This window comes from Urocitellus parryii, chromosome 16, assembly GCF_045843805.1.
Source record: "Urocitellus parryii isolate mUroPar1 chromosome 16, mUroPar1.hap1, whole genome shotgun sequence".
Taxonomy (NCBI): domain Eukaryota; kingdom Metazoa; phylum Chordata; class Mammalia; order Rodentia; family Sciuridae; genus Urocitellus; species Urocitellus parryii.
In genome coordinates, this window is record NC_135546.1 from 9610045 (window position 1) to 9627318 (window position 17274).

The window sequence follows — 17274 nt, forward strand, 5'->3', positions numbered from 1 at the left end:
GTGGGGAAATCAGGTAATGACAGTGTGACAGAGGCCATTCTGCAGGGCAGACCACCCGAGGGAGGGAAAGCACACAGAAAGGATACCACAGTCTGGCTTTGCTGGATGAGGAGGTGCAGTTCAGTGGTCAGGGAGGGCTTCCTAGGGGGACAGGGAAGGGACTCGTGAACCTGAGCTTGAGATGACTGTGGGAGTGAGAGGGGAGAAGACGACACAGGGGGTGAGACCCAGGAGACTGGACACTGCTCTGAACGCTTCAAGAACAGCATCATCCTTATAGCAGTGATGGTATTTCCTGGACTTAATTTCCACACGCCCATTGCTCCCTATTCACAGCAAATAGATAACTTTCTGAATCTGTGATACAGTTCATAATGCTAAACTTTAAAAAGTCAGTTATAGAGGACAAATAAAAGGAAAAGAATAAATTGCATAAAAATTTGGATACCTAATGCTCAGGACAACGATTCTAGAAGACATGAGGGAATCTGGCCCTGCGTCTATTTCTGCACGCTGCAAGTACCCAGTCCTAGTTATGCAGAAAGCATGTTACCTGTGTTGTGATTTTTCCAAAAGGGCCAGCAGCTCTCAGAAGCACTACGAAGAATGCAAAGTGACATTTTCCTTTGTCCAATAGTACTTGCCCTTTTGTAAAATCTATTAACAGTGTTAATCAAACCACACAAGATTTTATCTTTGTGTAAAGTGGAGTGAGGTGCTAGATTAAGACGGTCACAGACACCTTTTAACTTAAGTGAATGTCCAGCCAGCTCTGCACTTAAACGGCATGAGTGGCAATTCCTTGGATAGATCTGAGCCTCGGCTGGCCTCTGATGGCGGGCAGCGTGCCTGGCTTCTGTTGTAGGAGTAGCATCCTTCTCCTCTTGGAGTCCTTGTCCCCGTGCAGAATCCCCCTGAAGTCTATGCTGGGAATGTGGGTAGGGAAGGGTCCTTGCATGTCACTTAGGAGAGAGCTGTTGGGTGTGGGGGGTGTCTCTGTAGAAGGTCTGCATGTCTTGAGCGTTTGCTTCTCTAAAGATCGTTCTGTTCCACGAGGTCTCCTTCGTGTACCTCTCTTTCTCTCCTACACTTTTTCAACAGGGGGTGCAGATTCGTGTCCCTTTTGGCCAATCAGGAGACCAGCGGGGAGAAAGGGGGTTGGATGGCAGTGTTGCCCACGGAGGGAGCCTGTGTGCGGGTCTAGAGGGGGCAGTTCTCTCTCCCTGCGGTGACTGTGTGGGAACCAGGAGAGAGCCACACACTGTCTTCTGCTTTTTCAAGAGAAGATAAGAATCCATGCTTTTACGTGTAAGACCTCCATTTAGAAAACATGTTGGCAGCTGATTCAATTAAAGCTGAAAATGTGCACTCAACACCAATCCCAAAATGGCTCAGGCCGAATGGGATGGTGGAGTCTCATTTGCCACCGGTGATCTTTTTTTTTAATATACTTTAGTTGTAGGTGGACACAATACCTTTATTTTATTTATTTATTTTTATGGGGTGCTGAGGATTGAACCCAGTGCTTCACATAATGCTAGGCAAATGCTCTACCACTGAGCCCCAGCCTGTCATCTTCAGGCTGTGTTTTATCAGTAATTCCTTTTGATGTTCCTTTTCTGCCAGTGGATCGTGAAATAAGTAGTAAAGGTAGGGAACAAAACCCATCTGGTCCTTCAGGTGATCAGGAACTTTGAGAGAGTGTTGAGGATCTTCCAGGCTGTTTGTATCTTGAAGTCAAAGAAGACCACGTCTTCCCCCGACTGAGGGTTACCCGTGTGACTTTTCCAGGCCCTGCGTGTTGGTCTGTGCTGGACTTTGTGTAGGTCCCTGGAACTGCCCTCCTGTTGTCTGAAAGTCATTATGTTTTGGTACAGTCATTAAAAGGGCTGTGTTTGGGGGCAGCCACTTGCCTTCGGCCTTCATTTTTATTTCTGTCCATTGCTGTGCAGTATCCCAGTCAGAGGTCAGATTATTTTAAATTAATGCCATTTAAGGAATTGGTTGTCTAGACCACTTGACTTCCTTTTGACCAGGAAAAGCAGCACCAACAGCCCTTTGAAGGAGAATGACATCTAGTGGCTGGTCCCAGCATTTGCTCCCTCTGCAGAAAGAACTGGATGTTGAGTCTTTGGGTCATGATTTCCCGGAAGACTCTTGGGAAAATGAGCTTCCCAGGCCCTTGCATCACCGAATTCCTCCTGAAGCAGGAGCTCCCTAAAGCCGTCCACCTGTCCCCAAGAAACAGGCACCTACGTTATTTGGATTAGGACAAATGATCACTTAGATTAAGCCGTACCTTTGTTAAGGAGAATCAGAGGACTGACAGATCTTCACTGTCTTTTAAAGCTTGGTTGTTTATTATTTTCAGGAGCCTGGATTCATTATCACATGACGTGATCAGAGCTCGATGACCTTAACTAACCTTTCCTCAGTGTTCCAGTGACCTTTCTATGGTGATTCAGTAATGGTTTCTGTGTTTCTAAAATAAACTAGCAGGTGACTATGATGGGGTTGACCTTGATGATGTTCAGGGAACACAGGTGGTGGATAGTGTGGCAGAAACCCTAGCATGGACTGTTCTCTTCCTTCCCCATGAAAAAAGAGCCCCCCTCCCCCCACCTGTGTGAAAGGAAGGGAGTCCCGGGGATTCCTGTTGTCAGGATTTTTTAAAGACTGAAAAGGTAAAAAAAAAAAAAATAATAATAATCCAGGTTATTCACCACAGACACACAACCAAGATGTTTTTAGCTTTTAAACACATGAGTACTGCAGGAGAAGAATTGCAAAGTAGGTATGAGTAGAAGGAAAGAAACTTAATTGATAGGATCTATAAATCTCATTCCTTGGTCAGGTGCTATGGTGCACACCTGTAATCCCAGCAGCTCAAGAGGCTGAGGCAGGAGGATTACAAGTTCAAAGCCAGCTTCAGCTACTTAGTGAGGTCCTAAGCAACTTAGTGAGAATCTGCCTCAAAATTTAAAAAAAATTAAAAAGGGTTAGGGATGTGGCTCAGTGATTAAGTGCCCCCTCGGTTCAATCCCCAGCATGCCCCCTGCCCCTAAAAAAGACAAAACTCCTTAGTGATAACCTTGATTTTTATTTTGGTATGTGCCCTGCTTGCCCACAGGGAGATTTTTATATAGTTAATAGAAACATATTTTTTAACTTTGCTTTAACTCGTTTCTTTCACTCTGACATGGATAAACAGGAATCTGTATCTACCCTCCCACCCCAGTACTGGGGATGGAATCCAGGGTCTCACATATCCAGGCAAGTGCTTACTGGACTACATTGTCAGCTATCCATCTATTTATTAATTTAATTCAGTTTTGAGGCAGGGTCTTCCTAAGTCGCCCAAGCTGGCCTTGAATGTGAGATCTTCCTACCCCACTAGCTGGGATTGCAGGTGTACACTACCAAACCTGGTTATATCCTTATTTTTAATAGCTACATGATTATTCCATTGTGTGGCATGATTATAGTTTTGAATAACTAGTCCTTGTGACAGGGTAGGAAGTGACATTCAGGATCCTGACAATTTTTGCCACTTTGGGGAAAAAAAAATGTGCACATGCCAGGTTATGTAAGCAGGAGAAACTCCTAGAAGTAGAATTGGTAGGTCAAAATTAGACCCACTGAAGGGTCGCATTGGTCAGTATTGCTGGACTCCCCTTTAGAAGGGTAGTGTCAGTCTTTGGCAGTGTGGGTCAGCATGTGGAATACGTTTATGCGGTATAACACAGCATGTGTTCCTTCCAAAGAACCAGCCTTCACCGGTGAATGCATTTGATGTTTATGTATTTAGCAAAAGGAGAATTACAGATTTTTCTCCCTAAACAAAGGGCTAGGAAAAGTGAATTCTTAGAATGGTCCAAAAGTTGAATGCCTTTAGCGTTTCTTCAGTAGTGACATGTAGACCTGGTTGCCACTAAAGTTGTTCATAGAGATGAAGAGAGTCGTAATTTTTATTGTAACAGAGAGCCTTAACTGAATTTTAGATGCCACATTTGAGAATATCTCTGTTGAAGAGAAGTCCTTCTCCAATTTTGTTTGATTTTTCTGTTTATTTTCTATGTGTTTTTAGACAACTGCACTTGCTCCATAAAGCTGCTGTCTTTAATATTACACAGGCACCTTTCTAATGCTTATTTGACATTTTTAAGTTATAGTAGTGTTCAATGAGTTGCTACTTTTACATCTAGTCTAATAGGTAGGAACTTTTACATCTAGTCTAATAGGTAGGAACTTATTGTATATTAAACTGTCTTAAATTGAGATCTTTGGAAATTTCTTAAGAGTAAGGGGAATGTCCACAAGAATTTTTTTCCCTTAAATAATTTGAGTCCAAGAAATGCTACTTATGAATTCTCTAGCTGATGCAATGGTTGATACGCACCTGTAATCCCAGCGATTTAGGAGGCTGAGGCAGGAGGATTGAAAGTTCAAGGCCAGCCTCAGCAATTTAGTGAGACTCTAAGCAACTTAGGGAGACCCTGTCTTGAAATAAAACATAAAAAGGGCTGGGGATGTGGCCCAGTGGTTAAGAGCCCTTCCAGGGTGATGTTTGGAACAGAGGAAGATCCTTATTTGCTTCTTGAAAAATGTTAGGTTTAGTTACACAGAATCCATTGATTTTATTTTTCTTCCTTTGACTTTTTTTCCCCCTCTTGAGTTTCCAGTCAGTGCTTGCTGAGAACCACTCGGCAGAAAGTACAAATTACTCTGTGTACAGTACAAACTCCCATTCCAAATGGATCCACTCCAGTGTTTTGTTTGGAAAACGGCCTCAGAATCTGTGGGTATTGTGAAGCTCTCTGGAAGGAATGAAGCCCAGGCAGGAAAATAGGGAGGAGAGAGAGTTTATGAAGAGGAAGGAGAGAGGGCAGAACTGTGGCCCCGGGCAATGCCACGTGGGTCTGCCCTGGTATTGTTTCTGGACCTGTCTTGAACCCAGTGGCTCCGTTGAGTTGGGGTGACCCCCACACACATGGGCAGATCATTTCCTTCCTGGGGTAAGGTTCTGTAGGGGGTCTGGATTGCCTCCTGACCTACCACTTTTCTCAAAAGATGTGCCTTTCTAAAAACACGTACCCCTCAGGTGGAGCTAGAGCAGATGCTGAAATTGAAGGGAACGGGAAGATCCCTGACCCAGCTGACTTGAAATTTTGATCATCAGAACATTCTTAGTTTTAGAACTTTGTACATCATGATAATAGTGCAAAGTCATTGAAGGGGATAGAAGGAGGGCCCAGTGTAGACGGTTTCTTTGCCCAGTTCATGTGAGGTCTGGGTTCTGTCTCCAGCATGGCCCCATTTATTTAATGAATAAAATATTACAAATGCCTATGATGTCCCTGGCAGGCACTGTCTCAAAGCCTAGTGTGGATTCCCATTTTCTGATGACTACACCGAGTGAGATTAAGTGACCAGGGCAGAAGGACACAGGTGGCACAGAGGAACCCATGACGAAGTCCAGAAGGGCAAAATGAAGACAGGTTTCCTGGGAGAGGGACCCACTGACCTCCACAGCCCCCAGGGAAGGGGAGAGTATTTGGAAGGTTCCTGAAGCACACTGTGGTCATCAGGGTTTCCTTCCATACAGATCCATCCTGACCCCACCCCATTATTTGACTTCTCTGACATTCAGTTCAGGGTTGAGAGTTGGGGATGGGGACAGCAGTATGCTAACTGCCTGGGCCTAACTATTCCTCTTTCAGCATCACTGTAAAATGACAGCAGTGCCCTCAGAGTGGCCCAGGAAAATGCACAAGAGACAACTGTTCAGGATGCAGGCCCTGGCAGTGTTCTAGAACACTCTATTCAGCCTGAGCACATTTCCTTGCGTGCCAGTGTTGGACTGGTCCTGTCTCCCAGCCTCACTGTAACAGCACAGATTTGGAATGAACCCAGTTGTGAATTTGAGAATTCTCTCAGCCACTTCATAAATGGGTGATTCTAAAAATATTTCAGCAAAATTTCTATTGTCCTCAGTAGAGAAAACGGTTTAACAAACCGAACGCTGGCTGTGGAACGTGGACCACACTGCTTATACTCTCTGTGTCTCGTTTCTTTTTTTAAGTTGTTGATAGGACTTTATTTTTATTTTATGTGGTGCTGAGAATCAAACCCAGGGCCTCACATTTGCTAGGCAAGTGCTCTACCCCTGAGTCACAACCCAGCCCTTCTGTCTCTCTTTGCTTTTTCTCTCTTTTGTCTCTCTCTCTCTCTCTTTTTGTGCTATAAGGCTCAAATTCTGAAACTTGTATCTACCAAGTCCACATTCTACTAAACAACCCTGGTGACTTATTATTATCATTTTTTTTTTTGTAAATTGTGGTAATGATCTCCCCTCAAAAAACTACTACATAAGTTGCCTAGATTATAATTAATGTCCGACAAGACTAGCCAGCAGTCCACGTGCAATGTGAGGTGTAGGTATCATTTTTATTATCATGTTACAAAAGAAGGAAGCAGGCTCACAGATGTTAAATAACTAATTCAAGGTCACAAAACCACAAACTACCCCCAAACCCAGCATTCAAATCCAGTTTTATTTTACTCTAGAACTTTTAAAGAGGACTTTTGCCAATCACAAAAGGGTGCTCCAGTGCTGTTACCCTCACTCTTTTCTTTAAAAAACACAAACTTTGAAGAAGTCTTTCCCTAAGCAAATGTCCATGCATTCCATCAAGAAAAAGCTCATTTTAAAGAAGTCAGAGAGACCAACAGGGCCGAGGCGTGGTGGAGGCTCCTTTGCCACAGCCTGGGGCGCACTGAGGGGTTTGCCTGTGTGGTTCTTGTGTTGCGGGCATGGGTTCAGTGTTGCAGAGGAGCAGAACCCACAGATGCCTCTTTGTGACCATCTTTCTCCCCCTGCCCCGCACAGCATGCCGCGGACTTGGAAAAGAAACAGAACGAGACAGAAAACAGGAAGTTGCTGGGGACCGTGATCCAGTATGGCAACGTGATCCAGGTAGGTCAAGTGTGATCTTCTCTTCTGGAGGTGATGCATGACAAAGAATGACACTGAGAAAGTAAACACACGGAATAGAATTTGGACACTCTGCCTGTGCAGAAGGACTCCACGGATGGAGTCAGGCAGTTTGTTGCAAAAGCCTAGTGTTGGTTACCAGTGATGCACTCTTGGGCTTTGTAGCTGGCCATCTCTCCATCTGCTTTGGCTACCTCCACCTGATAATTTAAGATCGGTCCAGATAGTTCAAATGGGAACCTTCCTACCTGAAAAGGAGCCTGTCACAGTTTTGCTGAACTTTCAGGAGCTTGGAAGTTCTTTCTCTTTGGTTTCCCTGTAACTTCTATCTTTTGTTCAAGAGTTGTTTGCCCAGAGATGATAATATGACCAATTCTGAGCCTTCCAAATTTTTAAAGTCTGAAGCATTTATCATTTTGATGCATTTTATATTAATGAAAAATATTAGATCATTCCTAAATCGTACAGGTTGGAAGCTTTACTTGACTTATCTCTGCTCTTCAATTCGTCACCAGGATAAAACATAAGCCAGGAAACAGCTTTTGCAGGTCTGGCTCAGAAAATCCATCTGAGTGGATCCTAGTCTTGCAGAAGAGAATGTGAGGAATCCCAATGCCTGGGGACCTTCTCCCTTTATCCATTTAGCACATCATTTTGACCCAGGCACAAAGAATAGTGATTACCAACTTTGGAATACTTGGCCCCTTAGGTTTCCTTCATTATTTCCCTTTTTGAAAGATTTTGCTTACCCTGAACCTTACTTGTTACAAAGGAATTCCTTCCCATTCTTATTGCTAATAGTGCTACTCAGGAGAGTGGGAAAAGTAGTTAAAAAGAAAACCCCAGACTTAAAAGGAACTTGTCATAGTTAAATGGGTTATTTAGATGAGGCTTTCTGGAATAGTGAAAGTAGCTCCCAAAATCTGTTTGGAGGTTAAGTCCTGTTGGTCCCACTCCTCTTTAAGTTCCATCTGATTGAGAATGGCCACAGGGGTCACTTGGCCCTGGAATTCAACATGAGCTCTCTTGCTGAGCAAAGCCAGTGTCCTGAGACTCACGGCTCAGGGTCCCTGGTTTGTTTAGACTGGAGATCATGGCTTGAACTGAGAATGAAAGAGGCATACAGGGACCAAGCACCTAATCTCCTAAATGCATCTCAGTGAAAGATCTGTGAGATTTTGGGCAAGAAATCTTGCTATATTTCACCTTGCTCTCCAACAAAATGGAAATGGTAATGGTATCCGCTTCCTTGGATACTTGAGAGGAGCCTGTCGGAGAGTGAGCCTGAGACTTAGCAACTAATGCTTTTTATTACTGCCCCCAAATCTGCAGCTGGGGATCCACCTCTTGGTGATACTGGTTTGTCCTCTTCATGGGGATCAGAGGCCACTCACCTGAGCAGTGAGGATTTGGAAGGACATTGTCTCCCTGTGTTTATCTTGGCCAGAGGTTGTCTGGGGCTCAGACAAGCTTGTCACCCTCCCTTGACGACCCTGTTAGAATATCTGGGGACATCCTGGGAGTGCCCTGGCAGTGGTTTCTGTTAGCAGGTGAACGGGGTATGGGAGTTGGCATTGGAATTCCAGGGGGTCCTGCCATTTGTTTAGGAACTGGGCAATCCTTGTCCCCCTCCATTGTTTCTCTGGACTCATGACTTGAGAAGCCATGGTCAGCTCTTCCTGGTCTAGACCAGCTTGTAGGCGAGCTGTCTCCCACTTCATCTCTAGTCTTTCCATCCCTTCTCGTCGCCATCCTCCAAGACTCAAGTGTTGGAGACTACGAGGTGGAAGTCCATGGTTACCATGTTCTTCCATGTGAAGTGACAGTCCCCTAATGGGGTTACCCTTTAAAGGACCTTGTTTCTTGTGCTCAGAATTGTCCTGATTAGCTCCACGTTGGTGGCAGGGCATACTCGGACTGCAGTTCGTCAGCTCCTTTGCACAGGGTAAGGCTGCTCCCCTCCAACAGCTGGCCGGTGACAGTACCTTTGACCTGAGCAGAATCCATATTGTCTAAGGCCGTGCAGAGAAAGAAAACAAATTTTTTCTTCTATTTTTCCCTCTGCTCCCTTTGCTATTCCTTCTTTTCGCATCATCCCCAGCCTCCGGTACTTTGTGGGCCTTGTGCTTCACAAGCCACTCAGTGGTTGAATGAACATCTGATGCATATTTTATACATCTGAGAAAGAAATGTCAGGGAATTCAGAGGTGGGCTGACACTCCTGGTTTTCTCTTGTTGGGTTTTTAGCTCCTGCATTTGAAGAGTAATAAATACCTCACTGTGAACAAGAGGCTTCCAGCTCTGCTGGAAAAGAACGCCATGAGGGTGACCTTGGACGAAGCTGGGAACGAGGGGTCCTGGTTTTACATTCAGCCCTTCTACAAGCTGCGGTCCATTGGAGACAGCGTAAGTGTCGCACGCTCCAGGCCTGGACACCAGGCCTCTCGCCATCCCTGGGTACGGGACTCAACTCAGAGAACTTTAAAGTTGGAACCAGAGAAGTTGGAATCACTATGGAAACGAGTGTTTGGGAAACAAGGAAATGTGAGGAGAATGTGACCTAAATACAGTCGCTATGTTTTTCCTCCTGGGCCTCTGAAACACTCCTACGGAGAGTCCATTACCTCATTCATGTTACCACGAAAACAGCCACCCCGTGTTAACATCCTGGGGAGGATCCCCGTCATTCCAGATCCATCAGCAGGATAGCAATGTCTGTTTTGGAAATAAACCTAGTAAGGAAGGAGCATGGAGAAGAAATGACAGCAGTGGGGAAGGAGAGTGGACTTGAAGTTTCCGTGTGGATTAGCAGCCAGGTGTTCCGCCGACATGGTTGGTCCTGAGCTGGCCCCAGTCCTGAGGTCTCTACAGAATAGGAAGCCACAGGAGCCTCTTTTCAGGGCTGCTTAGAATAGTCCCAATATTTGTTAGCTAAATTAGTGAGCCATTACGTGGGCACACACTTAACAATGAATATGTTTGAAAGCTATCAGCTGTATTCTTGACCTTGTTAAGGTTCTAAAATAGTTGCATTTTTGCTAAAAAGAAATTTGTGCCTTAAACAGCATGAAGTGTTCTCAAAATACTGAACTAGCCTTAATCTAAAACTAGGTTTCAACATTTTTTTTAATACTGCCATTTCAGTTTATAAGCTGTAAGCAGTTTAAGAGTGTGTGTGTGTGTGTGTGTGTGTGTGTGTGTTATAAGATAGAGGAAAGCATTCCCTCACCGTTGGTGTACAGTGAATATTGAACCCAGACTGGGAATAGGAGAAAAAAATAATATCTAGGCTTCACCACAAGTGATGGTTTTATTAAATATTTGTTTATTCTTCTGGAGAAAATTTAGGAATGCATGATTCCCAAAAGTATCGCACCAAAAATAGATGGGGTTTAAGTCTAAGGAAATCATCTCCTCCACTCCCTTTTCTTCCACCCCTACAATGAAAAACAAATGTGCCTTGTTCTGAATTTCATTTTCATCCAGTTCTTTGCTTTCCTATTCTTTAATCCATTTAGCTGTGACTTAGCTGAGAAGATGACTCGAATAGTTATACTATTGGAAAAGTCCTTCTCATACGGCAGGTCATAACCTATTCCTAAGCTGCGGAATCAATTTAGTGGCATGTAACAATAATTTTGGGAAGTAGGATACAATGGAAAATACCAGAGTGTGATACCCATGAAGGCAAATATTGTTTTAGGAATAACTTTTGCTTCACACACACATACACGCACTAGAGTGTGTGTTGCTGTATATGTAAATGAGTCATACTAGGAAATCTATTGCAGTCACCAAAGTATGAAGGTCATTGCTTTAGAAACACGTAAGTATGGTTTTGATGTTTGCAAAGGAAAAGACTTAGTAGCCTACTTTTCCTAAAATTTAGTCAAGCACTTATTTTTGTATACATACCTTAACTGAATGGAATGGAGATAGGAGATTTTTCTTGCGGCTCTGGACCAACTTGCACTATAATACTGTATAAGTATTGACAGTCCTGTACCAGAATTCAGCCTTAGCCTCTGGGCATGACCCCACCCCACCCCCTGCCCAGAGCCAGGTTTTAAAGCTGCCCGTCTGGCCACTCTCAGACCAGACCAGCTTTCAGTCTATAGTCCAGATCCATCCTGTAAAAACCTGTTGCTCCTTCCTTTCCAGGTGGTCATAGGTGACAAGGTTGTTCTGAACCCTGTCAATGCTGGCCAGCCCCTGCATGCCAGCAGCCATCAGCTGGTGGACAACCCTGGCTGCAATGAGGTAAGGGAAACCAAGTCACGGCTTTTGGGAAGCGGCAGGCCTTCCTGGGGCTAGAGCTTGTGCATGCTGAAAGGGACTTCAAGCTCTGTGACATCCTGCAGGTGAAGAACCTGAGGTCCAAAGTCAGAGCTGCCACACTAGGTGTGCATGTCTCTGCAGTGAGTGGGGCGGGTAGTTCACCCTAGTGCCCAGCCTTCCCCTTGGACGTACCATTTCCTCATCTGTTCATCTTGAGAGGGCTTCTGTTGCCAGTATTAGAAAGGATATCTCTTTCTAATTTGCTTCTCTAAAGAAGAGGGTGCCTTTTTCTAATTCCTAAGAAGGGTCCATTATAACACATGAGTGGCCCTGCAAGGCTGTCTTGCCTCTAAATTGACAGGTACAGGACACAGGACAGTAACTAGTTGGTGACATGAGTATCTGTTTAATGGATAAGAACTCAGGCTCTGGGGTGGGACAGATAGGGATTCAAATCTCAAGTCTGTCATTCCCTGGCCCTGGTAGTGTGTATTAGTTACCCCACTCAAGGTTTCCCTGTCTCTGAAATGGGTGTGATGGGTGTACCTGCTCTTTAGGGTATTGCTGAGTGTTAAATGACATAGTGTTCGTATGCAGCTGAGTGCACAAGTAATGGCCCTTCTGATAATGATGGTCATTAACATTTTCATCTGTATACACTGGATTCATTTCTTGGCTTTGTGGCTCATTCTATTTGATCAGTCTTTGTTTTTGTTTGGCCTTTACTTTTTTGGCTACAGAATGAGAGACTTGGAAGAAAAGGAAAAGATCATTGCAGGAGGGGTGGGGGGAAGTTTTTCCCTCATTTTACTGTACCTTGCACATGTGGGAGAAAACATCCAAGCCTTGATTTTTAAGTCTGGCTTATTTCACTTACCATGGTGTTCCTTTGGTCTTATTGAGAGCATACGTGGGGTTGGGTGCAGATGAGCCGTTTATGATGAAATACTTCTCACTGGCCAGTTGACTCTGCCGGTGCTGGGTTCTTGATATGGTTAAGTCTGTAGGGGTTTGGGGCTGAGGCACACCCTTGATTCTGGAATGTTGGGGCTGTGTAACACATCGTGGTGAGGAGTGTGATAACTAATCTGTTTTCTAGGTCAATTCCGTCAACTGCAACACAAGCTGGAAAATAGTCCTTTTCATGAAATGGAGTGACAACAAAGATGACATTTTAAAGGGGGTGAGTTTTCCCTGAGCCCAGGAGAAGCACCAGACCTCTCTTTGGGCAAGATGAAATTAACGACTACAGAGTGTGCTCCCCAAGTCATCACAAGGAACATTTTCAAAAGTGTACCCAAGGATCATGATTTAGTGAAACCAAAGGTTCTTACTTAAAAAAAAAAAAAGAAAAGGAAAAAAAGAAAGAAAAAGGGGGTTAGTTTGGTGCTTTATGGGCTTGGCAGCTTTTTGATACTTGGTTTTTCTTGGGGTAGCAAGGCCATTTTCTTTTTAAACCATCTTCCTTAATTCTTTTTTCTTCTCTTTTCAGTGCATGATAGTTATGCATAATATTCGGGTTCATTTTGACAAAGCAGCACGTGCAGGGAGTTTCATGGACTTCATTTCTGTTTCCAGTAGCCACCCCCTTTCCCTCCTTACCTCCGTCCCCTTATGGTCCTTCCTCGACCTTGCAGGTCTCCTTTCCCCTGTTCCTCTGTGTGTTTTCGATTGGGGCTGTAGAGGTGTACATAAGCATTGAACTCACTGTGCTACATATAGGAATCCACAAAGCTGAATTGATTTGTTCCTTATTTCCTGCCTTTCCCATCCCTCTTCCTCTGATCTTCTCCTCCTACTCCACTGATATCCTCCCTGTATCTTTACGATATCCAACCTCCCCCCAAGTTGTTCCCTCACTGTACTGTAGCTTGCACACATGAGAGAAAACACCCAACCCTTGATTTTTAAGTCTGACTTATTTCACTGACCATGGTGTTGTCCAGTGCCATCCTCCACCAGCCAGTGCCATGATTACATCCTCCTCCTGGCTGAGTCCAACTCCACTGTGTAAATCTGCCGCGTTTTCTGGATCCATTCATCTGTGGACAGGCTTCTGGACTGTTCCTTCACTTGGCAACTGTGGCTTGTGCTGCTGTGAACACTGACGCGGGTGAAGGCCTGTAGTATGCAGATTTTCATTCCTCCTTGTGTTGACTTTTAGGGTGATGTGGTGAGGCTGTTCCACGCTGAGCAAGAGAAGTTTCTCACCTGTGATGAGCACAGGAAGAAGCAGCACGTCTTCCTGAGGACCACAGGCCGGCAGTCAGCCACATCTGCCACCAGTTCAAAAGCCCTGTGGGAAGTGGAGGTAAGGAGTGGAATGGGAAGACAGGAGAAAGGACATGGGGGCTCATAGGACTTAACCCCATATGGTTGTAAATCACACCCAGGTCCTCAAACCTACCTCATCCCAAAAGCGGGTTGGGATGTTCTAGCAAAAGAAGTGCAACCTGACCTAGCAGTGAGGTACTGTGTGTCCTTGTGTGGAAACAGTGTATCCACTTGGGAAGGATTCAGACAGACTGGGAATACTCTTTGTCTGGGTCATAGAATCATGTCTTCTATTTCTTTTCCTTTCCCTTGCTCATTTATCTGCCACCACAAGCCTTAGCCAAATGTCCACCTGATAGGTGATTCCCCATTGGCAAAGGAGCAGACAAGCACTCAGGTACCTGGAGCGCACAGCAGGATGGTCAGGGTGATGGTCAGCAGATGGTCAGGGTAGTAGGAGGCTCATTCCCTGTGCTCTGGAGGTTTCAATAACTGAGGAGGAACCTCGTGTTTGCCAAGCAAGAACTCTACCGCTGAGCCACAACCCCAGCCCCACAGATAGTGTTTTTAAAGTTCAACCATATTGTCTCGTGTATCCACACTTCATTTCTTGCCAAATAACATTCTCTTGTGTGGATATACCACTTTTTATCCTTTTATCGTGTGGCTGCGTTTGGATCATTGTTGTGGTGAAGAGGGAGGCTGTGAAGGATCCTATATAAGATTTTGGGTGTGCATGTTTCCAGGCCTTTGGGAGAGGAATCATGGGTGATGTGTAAATGCGTGTTGGAGGAGCCCCAAAAGGTCTACGCCATGTTATTCTCCCAGGAGGAGTGTATCTCAGTTGCAATTTCTACATGTGGCCTTGAATTCAGAAGGATATTTTTGTTGGGTATAGAATTCTGGTTGAATAGTTTTTTCTTTCTCTACTTCCAAGATTTTGATCCATTAGCTTTCAGCTTCCATTGTTTTTGATGTGAACTCAGTGATTTTTAAGATCTTCATTCCTAATATGTAGTCTCTTTCCCTTCCCTTTCTCATCAGTTACTTATAGATTTTTTTTAAATTTCTGTTTTTCATGAATAGGGTTCATGATCTGACTTGGGATGTCATACATGTCATACATGTTTCATACATGTGTCATACATGCCATACATGTTTCTCTTGCTGGAGTCCCTTAATTTTCCTAAATCTGTGGGTATGTCACAATTTTCCTAAATCTGTGGGTATTTCACAATTTTCCTAAATCTGTGGGTATGTCACAAAATGGGCAAACTTGAGGTCATGATTTCTCAAATATTTTTCCTGCCCCCACCAATCCACTCAGACATAAACCCAGACATAAATTATATCATTTGATATTATCTGATTGAGTTTATGGGTCATGTTTTCCTGATTGTTTGTCCAGTACTTTGTGATTCTTTGTTGAACATGGTACCACTGTTTTATTGGGTGTCTGGAATCTGTTGTTCCTTTAAAGAGTCTAGAGAGTTTTGTTTGACAGTCAAGTCACCGTGGTGGATCAGTATGGTGTTTTGGAGGATCATTTTCATGCTATATTAGGTCAGAACAGTGCAGCCTTTATCCTGGGACTGGATTAGCCCTATGACTAAAGGGGACCCTTTTGCTGTCTCCATTAGTGCTCCAGGTGGTCCATAGAATCTCTCTGCCTTGGCTTTCTGAATGAGGAGACTTCCAATTGCATGAGTTCTGGGACTTTGGAGCTTTGCATTTTCTTATCATTCTGACTTTTTGTGGTTCTGGGCATTAAACCCAGGGGCTGGCACATGTTTTTGATTTGGCCTCGTGGGGTCTTGTCTTGCAAATACACTGTTGGATACTCAGCCCACAACTCAAAGGAGGCCTCTCTGCACATTTCTGGGGCTCATTCTGGATGTAACTCCATATTCTTCAGAGCTCTACCCCACAAATTCCAGCTGCCTCAGTTTCTCTAAACGCCACTTCATCTCCTCAACTCCATGAACCTGGGGCGCTCAGCTTGAATTCCCCAGTGAGAAAACCAGAGACATCCTAGAGCTTGCATTGTTTGTGCCTCTATTCTCAGAAATCACATGTGTGTCACCTGTTGTCCGACAGGTTGTTTCGTACATTTTACCCAGATATTTGGGCATGGGATGTAGCTCAGTGGTAACACACTTGCCTAGCATGCATGGTACTCTGGGTTCGATCCCCAGTATGGGGTGGGGTGGGGTGGGGGAATCTGAGACGATTTGCCCAGTTTTCTACTTCTGAATGGAGATTTTCACTACTTCGTGTGGTATCTAATTGTCACAGTGCCACCTGTCGATGCTGATTGTTGTATTGTGGCTAGAAACTGAAGTTACACGTATTTTCTCAATCAATTGGCCCAGACAGAGATTTGTGTTTCTGAGCACAGGCCTGACTGTGTGTTCTGGCACAGGAGGATATGTAGATTGCTTTGAAAGTTCCCCATGAAAATCCTTTTTATCAGCTGTGTGTTTTGTGGATGAGTTTCAGAATCTTTTATTTCATGAGCATTGAGGTAAAGAATCTGAAATCCATTGAAGCTTTTACCCCAAACACTGCATGTTAACTGGGAGACTTTACACCTTCTCTGGAAAAGTATCATTTTAATACTTTCAGGTGTTTGAATTTGAATGTTACATGTGACACTTGCAGTAGGTTTGTTGGAAGATACTGATACTTTTTTTTTCCAACTTGAAAATGCCCCTTTCTGAACTCAACTTGTGATGTCTCAGATCGCACCATCTTGGTGTGAGCTGGCATTTCTCCGACTCACTGATCTTTTCTAACACTCTCAGGTAGTCCAACATGACCCGTGCCGAGGTGGAGCCGGGTACTGGAACAGCCTCTTCCGCTTCAAGCACCTGGCCACAGGGCACTACCTAGCAGCGGAGGTAAGTGGCAGCCCTCGGTTGTTCGCTTTGAAGCTGAGGCATCCGATTGACGTTCCCGACTCACCTAGTAGATGGAGGCTCCGGGTTCTGCTCGGTCAACTTGCTTTTCTGCATCCTTCTGCCTCATTTCCCTAGAAGAAAAGATATAAAACTGACTCACACGTTTAAGAACTTGGCAGGGGTTTTGATCAAGATGTGGGAAGAAAGCAAGTTAGAGAATAAGGCTCTTCTGTGTTTGGACGATGATCTTTGTATTTGCCCTGGGATATTTCCCTGTCCTCACATCTCATCTGTCAGCCCCACTCCTGTCCTGAGACTAAGTCATAGTGGAAACGTGGTATATAAAGTCAGAAGCATTAAAATGCATCAAGAAATGGACAGTTTTAGGAAAAAATTCTGATTATTCAGAGCCTTAGTGAAATAGAATGTCAGAAATCAGAGAAATTAACTTGACCTTACGTGTCTATAAAGGGCCTCTGATGAAAGGACAGGAGGAATTTGCCTTATAATTTTTATATTAAATGAAGGAGCTGTCCTACTGCATGGCAGATGTTGAATCTGTCTTTGGTCCTGCTGGATCATGTATGATGCAAATTCATGTCAGATTCTACTTGTGCCTCAAATGACCCCTCCTGTTACCTGGTCCACCCAGCAGGACTGCCCAGAGGTTTCCCGGTGTGCATAAGGGTGTTAGTATTGCTTGTGTGGCTGACCACCCCCCACCCCACCGCTCACCCCTCACCCCCCCGGAATGGGGACTCTAACCTGTGACTCCCTGGAGCACCAGAGACTGGAATGGACCAGTGATTTCAAAATATTTAACCAAAG

General features: G+C 44.5%; 1 protein-coding gene across 1 annotated transcript in view; it reads left to right on the forward strand.

The window, feature by feature from the left end:
- Nucleotides 1-17274, forward strand: part of Itpr1 (inositol 1,4,5-trisphosphate receptor type 1) — a 307500-nt gene that overhangs the window by 116642 nt on the left and 173584 nt on the right. The window contains exons 6-11 of the mRNA XM_077793448.1: nt 6890-6976; nt 9242-9400; nt 11156-11254; nt 12372-12455; nt 13437-13583; nt 16351-16446. Of these exons, the coding sequence (XP_077649574.1) occupies nt 6890-6976; nt 9242-9400; nt 11156-11254; nt 12372-12455; nt 13437-13583; nt 16351-16446 (672 nt within the window). The remainder of the gene's footprint in view (nt 1-6889; nt 6977-9241; nt 9401-11155; nt 11255-12371; nt 12456-13436; nt 13584-16350; nt 16447-17274) is intronic.